General features: G+C 37.9%; 2 protein-coding genes across 2 annotated transcripts; one reads left to right on the top strand and one right to left on the bottom strand.

The window, feature by feature from the left end:
- The first annotated feature begins 4,116 nt into the window (after positions 1-4,116).
- LOC108477898 (probable receptor-like protein kinase At5g24010) lies at positions 4,117-7,248 on the top strand. Its single transcript, XM_017780370.2, has one exon. It carries the CDS (start codon positions 4,354-4,356, stop codon positions 6,886-6,888), a length of 2,535 nt encoding a protein of 844 aa, XP_017635859.1. The 5' UTR covers positions 4,117-4,353; the 3' UTR covers positions 6,889-7,248.
- Positions 7,249-7,779: 531 nt separating this feature from the next.
- On the bottom strand, positions 7,780-9,404 carry LOC108479412 (uncharacterized). Its single transcript, XM_017781989.2, has one exon. The coding sequence runs from the start codon at positions 8,728-8,730 to the stop codon at positions 7,963-7,965; it is 768 nt and encodes a 255-aa protein (XP_017637478.1). The 5' UTR covers positions 8,731-9,404; the 3' UTR covers positions 7,780-7,962.
- Between the last annotated feature and the right edge of the window lie 363 nt (positions 9,405-9,767).

The raw sequence follows: 9,767 nt of genomic DNA, 5'->3' as shown, positions 1-9,767 counted from the left end.
AGTCCAATTGAAGAATCACGACGGCTCAATCCAAGTCTTGACAGATGTTCGTTACGTACCTAGCCTGAAGAAAAATCTCATCTCATTAGGGGCCCTAGAATCTAAAGGGCTCATAATCACTTTGAGAGATGGATTACTAAAAGTAGTAGCTGGGCAATTGACGGTGATGAAAGGCACAAGAAGAAATAACTTGTACTTTTTAAATGGAACTACAGTTATTGGATCAACATCAACAGTTTCTACAAAAGATGTAGATTCAGAGGCTACCAGATTATGGCATATGCGATTGGGACATGCTGGTGAAAAAACTTTGCAGACTTTGGCGAAGCAAGGCTTGTTGAAATGTGCAAATTCTTGCAAATTGGAATTCTGTGAACATTGTGTTCTGGGCAAGCAGACGAGGGTAAAATTTGGTCCAACAATTCACAATCTGAAAGGAATTCGGACTACGTTCACGATGATGTGGGGACCTACCAAAGTGGTTTCTTTGGGAGGTATGCACTATTTTGTTACTTTTGTTGATGATTATTCAAGAAAAGTATGGGTGTATCTAATGAAAAGAAAAAGTGAAGTTTTGGATGCATTTCTGAAATAGAAAAAGATAGTGGAGACTCAGACTGGTCGAAAGGTCAAAAGACTTGATCGGATAATGGCACCGAGTACAAAATGATCCATTTCTACAAGTATGTCAAGATGAGGGCATTGTGCGACACTTTCTTTGTTAGGGATACACCACAATGAATGGGGTGGCGAACGCATGAATCGAACTATCTTGGAGAAAGTTCGATGTATGTTGTCCAATGCTGGATTGGGCAAGGAATTTTGGGATGAGGCAGTTACATATGCGTATCATCTAATTAACCGTTTGCCATCAGTTGCAATAAATGGAAAAACTCCTATGGAGATGTGGACTGGTAAATCTGCTACTGATTATAATTCTTTACATGTATTTGGTTCCACTGCATATTATCATGTAAAAGAATCTAAGTTAGACCCAAGAGCAAAGAAAGTATTATTCTTGGGTATAACTGATGGAGTAAAAGGATACCGTCTCTGGTGTCCTGATACAAGGAAGATTATTTTCAGTAGAGATGTGACTTTTGATGAATCAACCATGTTAAAATACAAGGATTCACAAAAGGATGACAAAACCAGTAGTACTTTGCAGCAGGTGGAGCTTGAAAAGGTTAACGATGATCCAGCTAATATTGAAGGGACAAATAATGAAGAGGTTCTTACCCAAGAACCTCTACAGCAACAAGATTCAATTGCATATAGGAGGCCAAGAAGAGAGATTCGTAAGATGCTCGCTTTGATGATATAGTGGCCTATGCACTTCCAATTGCAGATGATGATATTCCTTCTACTTACACAGAAGCAATAAGTAACCCTGATGGTGTAAAGTGGAAGCAAGCAATGAATGAAGAAATGTAGTCTCTTTATAAAAAATAGGACCTGGGAGTTGGTGACATTACCCAAGGGAAAGAAGGCAATTGGATGCAAATGGGATATGCAAAGAAGGAAGGATTTCCTGGTAAAAATGAAATTCGATACAAGGCTAGATTGGTAGCAAAAGGTTACGCTAAGAAAGAAGGAATAGACTATAATGAAGTGTTTTCTCCAGTTGTGAAGCATTCATCTATACGGATTTTGCTAGCCTTGATTGCGCAATATGATCTCGAACTAGTTCAACTTGATGTGAAGACTGCGTTTTTACACGGTAATTTGGAAGAGGAAATCTATATAACTCAGCCAGATGGATTCAATGTTGCTGGAAAAGAAAATTGGGTTTGCAAACTGACAAAGTCGCTTTATGGATTGAAGCAATCTCCAAGGCAGTGGTACAAGCGATTTGATCAGTTCATGAAAGGGCAAAGGTACACAAGAAGTAAATTTGATCATTGCGTGTATTTTCAGAAGCTACAAGAAGGAACTTTCATATACTTTATCTTATATGTTGATGATATGTTAATAGCATCTAAGAGCAAAATTGAGATTGAAAGATTGAAGACTCAACTCAATCTCGAATTTGAGATGAAAGATCTAGAAGAAGCTAAAAAGATTCTCGGCATGGAAATATGGAAAAATAGAGCTCATGATAGAGTTAGCTTGTCTCAGAAGCAGTATTTGAAAAAGGTACTACGGCAGTTTGGCATGAACGAACAGACAAAACCTGTAAGTACCCCGTTGGCTTCTCATTTCAAGCTTTCTACATAACTATCTCCTTCGACGAATACAGAACAAGAATACATGTTGCAAGTTCCGTATTCTAATGCAGTGGGTAGCTTGATGTATGCAATGGTGTATACAAGACCCGACATTTCACGAGCGCGTTAGTATAGTGGCGGTATATGCATAATCACGAAAAGGACATTGGCAAGTGTGAAATGGATTCTACGGTATATTCGAAGACCGTGGATGTTGGATTCCTGTTCAAGCAGGATAATACACTTGGTAAAGGTGTTATTGGGTACGTTGATTCTGACTATGCCAGTGATTTGGACAAGTGAAGATCAACCACCGGTTATGTGTTTACACTTCTGGAGGACCAATAAGTTGGAAGTCTACACTACAGTCTACAGTTGCGTTGTCAACCACAGAAGCCGAGTACATGGCTGTAACAGAGGCTGTAAAGGAGGCTATTTGGTTACAAGGTATGACTAAAACCTTGGGATTGGTCCAGGAGCATATTAACGTGTATTGTGATAGTTAAAGTGCTATTCATTTAGCAAAGAATCAAGTTTATCATGCACGTACAAAGCATATTGACGTACGTTTCCACTTTGTGCGAAAAATTATTGATGAGGAGAAAATTTGTCTTCAGAAGATCAAGACTGCAGATAATCCCGCAGATATGATGACCAAGGTGGTAACAATAACCAAGTTTGAACATTGTTTGAACTTGATTAATATCCTACAAGTTTAACAGTTGAAGAAGGCACTATCAAGTATTGTTGTCAAAGGCAGAAAGAATTGTGTGAAGATAAGATTATCTTAATCAAATCTTCAAGGCGGAGATTATTGAAACCCACCCATTATTTGAAAAGTCAAAAAGGGTGGGCACCGAAAGTAGAAAGTAAGATTGGTTGGCAAGTTAGGTTAAAAGTTAACATGGGATTATTGCAATTTTGGTCTCTAATTGTATAGGGACATTGCAAGTTGATCCTTGAACCTCAACTATAAATAGGCATAACCATTTCTTACTTTCTTCATCCCATAATTGCCATTCTCTACTTAAGACATTATTCTCTCTCAGTATTTGTAAATTTCACTTGTAATTTTGGAGTGAAATATATTTGGTAGTGCTTGGGGGCGTAGGCAAAATTTTTGAACCTCGTTAAAATTCTGGTGTTCTTTATTATTTATTTTGCATATTTTGTGAATGTAATTGTAGTGATTTATTGTGCTATTAAATTACGATAGAGGGATATTTTGGCTAGGAAAGACTTGGTATTTAAGTGATCTTCGTGATCTACCTTTCTTTCCTGGGAATTGAACTTAGTGTGATTTTTCAGTACAATATTTTTACTCTTTCACACGCTTCCGCGCAACAGTTTCTAAGACTTTCATTGAGTTCACGTACATATGTATTAATGTACGCCAATTTGTCAGCTATTAGTAGATAAAATGATTTCTTTCACTTCTGAATCCCAAACAATTCGATTAGGGGTAAGTACGCAAAGATTTAAGGTCATTTCTTCAATTTGCTCTCCATTTCTAAGTTCGTAGCCTTCGCAGTAGCTTCGTCGATGTTACCTACCAAATAAAAGGCCTGTTCAGGAAGACCATCTAATTCTCCAGAAAGGATCAATTTAAATCCTCTAATTGTTTTTGCTAGACCAACATATTTCCCTGAGGAACCGGTAAATACTTCCGCTATGAAAAAGGGTTGTGATAAGAAACGCTCAATTTTTCGCGCTCTGCCTTATTTTCATGTTGTGTTTGTGCAGTGCAATTCTGTCCAAAATTATCAACTCTAGTGGGTGATATTCAAGTGATGTTTTTGAATGTGAAGGCAAGCAATTTCTAGGAAACTGGTTTTTGCTAATCCCTAATTTTCAAACCAACTAAAATATCAGGGATTAAACTACAAATACTAATGGGGTCTATTGCATCAGGGAATAAAGTTGAGAAATGAAAGGTTTTGGGGCCAAACCGATCTTATCCTTGATTCCAAGCTTTTCCAGGGCATTAAAATAATTTCTCTCTAACAAAAAGCAATTCAACGTCAACTAGAAATCTCTTTTCTAAACGGTGGCAATGCACGTTTATCACTTTAATTCGTCCAACCAGCATTCCTTTATACACTTCCTTCACTGTGAAAGCTTCAACAGCCCACATCTCTTCTGAAAAATGCTCAACTCTTTAATGGTTATGTTCTTTGTTCTTCCACTACTCTTGTTTGGTTCACTCTTTCTTCTCTCACCAGCTGAGCCTGCTGCTGTTGATGATACCTACACCCTTCCATATGAATACTTCATTAACTGTGGATCAAAGTCCAGAGTGCCCTTTGGAATCAGGAACTTCACCCGAGACCGAAATTTGGGTCCCTTCTCATGCAAAGGAAGCAAACCTGTCCGAGACACTAAATCTTCAGCTTATACACATTTGTTATATCAAACAGCAAGAATATTCAGACACCCTTGGCCTTATAAGCTTAGAATAAGCCGAAGCGGCACGTACCTGGTACGACTTCATTTCTTTGCTTTTTCATCATCATCTGTCATCTTGGCGGATGCTGTGTTTAACGTCACTGCTAAAGCTGAGTCTGCTGATGCTGATGCCTCAGCTCCATGGTTCTTACTGCTGTCAAAGTTTAAGATGAAAAATAGTAATGAACCACCAGTAGTTAAGGAATTCTTGCTTAGAATTGGAGCTGGTGAGTTTGTGATCTACTTCGTACCTTCGGGAATATCATGTTTGGCTTTTGTAAACGCCATTGAAGTCTTTCTTGCACCCACTGGCTTCATCCCTGATAATGCCGTACGCATCAATTCCTCAGGGATTAAAGGCAATTACAGCGGTTTGCTTTCTAAACTCTTGCAGAAAATTTATAGGATCAATGTTGGAGGTCCCAACGTCACAGAAAAGACTGATACACTTATGAGGCATTGGATAGCAGACGACCAGTTTTTGCTCCTTCCAGGCTCTGCTGAAAACAAACGAATCAGCTATGACCAACTAAAATTTGAACGTGGAGCTAATGGTTCAACTAAGTATATCGCCCCAGAGGATGTCTATGGGACTGCCAAAGAGTTGAATCCAAATTTTTCAAATATTACTTGGCGTTTTAAAGTTGGTGAGAATGCCAGGTACTTTGTTCGGGCACATTTCTGTGATTTCATTAGTCCCTCTCTTAGTTATCCTGGGCTCAATCTCTGTATCAATGAAAAAATTTGTAAGTGGATCAGTCCAAATGAGGTAGTTAATCAGCTGACAGCTCCATTTTATGCTGATTTTGTTGTTGCTTCTGGCAAAACTGGAAATATCGACATAACAGTCGGTCCTCATATAAATGGTACAAGTGAAACTGCTTTTTTGAATGGCCTTGAGATTATGCAGCTAATGGAAAACTCGTATTCATCTTTTGTGCCACCCAAGCCCAGGAAGATGATCCTGGTCATTATAGCAGGTTCACTTGGTCTGGCATTTGCATTCATTATAATGGCGGTGGTGATGGTTCGTCTAGTTTGCATGAAAGAAGATCGGGATACAACTCCGCGTTTGCCATCTTCTTTAGCTCTTCTTGTATACGGCAGTGGAAATGACATGTCAACAGGTAGAACTGCAGGTCTTAGTCTGTGCCTTGAACTAAGGATACCCTTTGCTGAAACACAGCAAGCAACACAAGATTTTGACTCGAAATGTTTCATTGGTGAGGGTGGATTCGGTAAAGTATACGAAGGAACACTTCGTGGCGAGAAAGTTGCTGTTAAACGGAAGGAACCAGGACACAAGCAAGGTCTTGCAGAATTCCACACTGAGATAATGGTACTTTCTCAAGCTCGCCATCGTAACCTTGTTTCCTTGATTGGATACTGTGATGAAAAGTCTGAGATGATATTAGTTTATGAATTCATGGAAAAGGGGAATCTTAAAGATAATCTTTACGACAAAGATGGCTGTTCTAAACAAAATGGTTTGTCATGGGAGAAAAGACTTGAAATCTGCATTGACTCAGCAACAGCCCTCCATCACCTGCACACAGGTTCCGCTGTGAAAATTATTCACCGAGATGTCAAGTCAACAAACATCTTGCTTGATGAAAATTACACAGCTAAAGTATCTGATTTTGGTATTTCGAAATCAAGAAGTCCTGATCATGCGCTGGATAATACAGGTGTAAAAGGTAGCATTGGCTATATCGATCCAGACTATTTCATGTCTTTAGAGTTGACAGAAAAGTCCGATGTGTACTCTTTCGGAGTGGTACTTCTAGAAGTTCTTTGTGCTAGACCAGCTATTATCAACTCTCCCCAGAAGGAAGAGGTGAACCTAGCAGATTGGGGCTTGCACTGCGTAAAGAAACGGCAACTTGAAAAGATTATTGATCCTTTCCTGGTGGATAAAATAAACTCAAATTCATTGAGAAAATTTGGTGAAGTAGTTCAGAAGTGCTTGGAGGCAAAGGGTAGTGAGAGGCCTACTATGAGCGATGTTATATGGGACTTGAAATATGCATTGACTCTACATACAGGAATAACCAAAGAAGAGCCTGATGAAACCACAACAAATGCTTCATTGCAATTTGGGTTACCTGTTCTTCTCCATTTACCAACTACTAGCTTTCCAGGAGAGGAAAATGAACAGTCCATAGTAGCTAACAGTGGCTCAGAGACATCTGCTAGTGAAGTGTTCTCCCAGGAGAAGTTTGCTGGTGCCAAATAATCTCCATTAATTCAAGCTAACAAATATGATTGCTGCAGTTCCAGATAAGTGTGTTCCTCTAAGTAACATCACTCAGCTGCTGGTAATCTTTTGAATGTCAGAATAATAATCTTCTTGTTCTTAGGTTTGTTTTTAGCCAGGAAGATTTCGTTTCCTTAAATTGTATGCCTGACTAATATAAGGGCATTTAAAAGCTGCTATGAATCTGAATGACCAAGACATGCAGGTTTCTATATGAACACCAGCAAATAATCGAGGTTCAATGTGAAAACAAAATCAATCAGGTTCCTCTTCTGCTTGTTGATGGATGATGTTGGTCATGTAATATAAATATCCAAGCAGTAAATGGATGTTTACATATGATTTGCTTCCATTTAGACCTAGTCTTCTAACTTGTTGATCCAGGTAAGGTTTTCATAAAACCTCTCAAGCTAAAGTTAAATTCTAACCTCAGTACTTACAGTGTTTCAAAGTTGATTATTCACCGGACTCACATGATTCGAGCATCAAGCTTCACTAATGGTTTTTGTTTACTTCCAGCCACTCACAGGAACTTTTTGAATCCCAAAAGTTCTCTGCAAAATCAAAAGGTCTTCAATATCAATCATCATATATAACAATGACATGTCAAATTCAGAAAGTCTTACTGAGATTAAACTGTACCAGGAAACGATGACGGCTGAATATAACCTTCAGCCAAGTCCAACTAACATATCCATGAATCTATGACAAAGGTCATGTAAAACCGGCTTTAGGAGATGATTGCTTGAATAGCAACAAGATTTTTGGTTTTTCAGAAGCATCAAGATGACTTGAGATTGTAGATGGTTAATTAATAGTTAGCTGAGTTATGGATTCTTAGCTTCAAACCAGTGACCATGGGCACAAAACTAACAATATCCAAAATATTAATAATTATAATAGTAATGCAGCAAATTCTAGACGCTCATATGGTCTGAAAACAGAAGATGTGAAAAATACCAGCTGGTAAGGTAACCGGCAAGTACTATCTATAATCACATATTTATTAAATGGTTAAAGCAAAACAATGCAAAGATGGCAAACAGCATTTCCTTAACAAGCTGAAGCTGACTTCTCTGAACAAAGCAGTTCCTGGACCGCCACCAGGTCAGGAAGAACAATAGCACCGGATTTTCTCCACTCCTCAGCATCAGGAGTTCTGAACCTATCCAATAACAAGGCATTCATCCCCACACTCCTTGCTGGTACATAATCTTTGCGCATGCTGTCACCGATGTGCAGAGTCTCTTCTGGAGCAATATTTCCAGCCCTTTGAAGAGCAATCTCGTAGATCCGGGGGTCTGGTTTCTCTACACCTTCAAGACCAGAGAACACACCAAAGTCCCACTCTGTTCCCTGGTTCAAACCCAAGGCTGGAAGAATCACATCTTGGTACCGATATTCAGCATTGCTTATAATCCCCACTTTAATACCCTTTTCACGAGCCCATCTCAGGAAGGGTTGTGAGTCCGGAAATACCGTATAGGGTGCGGATGAGCCAAAGGAAGCATATATGCGTCTAAATATCTTCTCAAATGTCTCCTCATCGTACTCGTATCCTGCTCTGACAAATGAATCTCTAACACAAGTTTTCCACCAAACAATGTTAGGCATTTTTGCTGCAAACCCAAAACACGGATACTTGTTCACCATCTCTGTATACGCAAGCTTGAAACCTTGATGCACGCGTTTATAGTCGGGGCATGGCAACCCAACAGATTTGGCTGCCATGCAGTAGTAATCACCAAGCTCCCCTTTATAAGCTATGAGAGTCCCAGTAACATCCACAGTGATACATCGCAATCTGGATAAAAGGGACATTGCAATAGCAATGGCGCAGATCCAAAAATGTAAATAAAGAAGATTTAGATACCTATAGGATGTTTTGATTGGCCCAATCCTCAATCAAACGGAGAAATTGAGCAGAATCTGGATGAAGAGTCGGAGGGCTGAAATCAGAAATAGCCGCTGTTTTGTATTAGCTTCAGCTTCGCCTCAACTACTAGTACTTCCCTTCCCTTTAATTTTCTCGCAAAACTCGGATCTCAGCCAACGACTCTCTCTCAAATGCTAAACCCAACACGAATACTGTAATTTCTTTTTTCCCTCTTTATTATTTATATAAATTAAAAATTGATAATGAAATTTGAGCAGGCAGTGTGCAAATATCAACGAAATTAATACTAGGTTTTGGTGCAAAAAGTGCAAATGAAAGTGTGCAAATGTAATACCAATGGCAGTACCTAGATATTGGAAAACAGCGACAAAAACCATGGACGGTTTAGGTTTTTAGTAAACCCACAACGAAGAACTTGTATTTGAGCCTGAAGGGAAAATATCTAGATTTACATTTCTTAATCTATTTTTTTCACAAACTTTCGTACTAGGATTTATCAAATTTTGATGCTTGAAATCTAAAATCTATACTATCTGTACATTATTTCTTTGAGTTCAAGAATACTTCCTTAACTATTATTAACCTCTAAATTTTATTTATCCTAATTTTTATTCTTAATTAATAATTTAATATATATGTTTAATATAAAACAAGGTACTAAACAAATTAGCTAAGTTTGAATTTCAAATTATGATAATAATTGTGGTAAAAGCAATAAAAATTCAATAAATAAATAAATAAAGTTCTTTGGTTTGACTTTTAAAATATTAAAATGAAATCCAAAAAATTTACACGACATTAATTTTATTCTATTTTTGCGTATAAAAATATGAATAAAATAACATTGATTATTTTCCTTTTATATTTAATTATAACTTCGTAATACAATTAAAAAATAATCATAACTAAATTACAATTGACATCTATTCCTTCTAAGTTCAAATTGAAGATCTTGTTTTGT

This window comes from Gossypium arboreum, chromosome 11 (assembly GCF_025698485.1).
Source record: "Gossypium arboreum isolate Shixiya-1 chromosome 11, ASM2569848v2, whole genome shotgun sequence".
NCBI classification, from domain to species: Eukaryota; Viridiplantae; Streptophyta; class Magnoliopsida; order Malvales; family Malvaceae; genus Gossypium; species Gossypium arboreum.
The sequence above is the reverse complement of the archived record's forward strand: the minus strand, read 5'-3'. Positions and strand labels throughout refer to the sequence as shown.

Coding starts and splice junctions, on each gene's coding strand:
- LOC108477898 (XM_017780370.2), top strand. CDS start 4,354: ATGCTCAACTCTTTAATGGTTATGTTCTTTGTTCTTCCACTACTCTTG.
- LOC108479412 (XM_017781989.2), bottom strand. CDS start 8,730: ATGTCCCTTTTATCCAGATTGCGATGTATCACTGTGGATGTTACTGGG.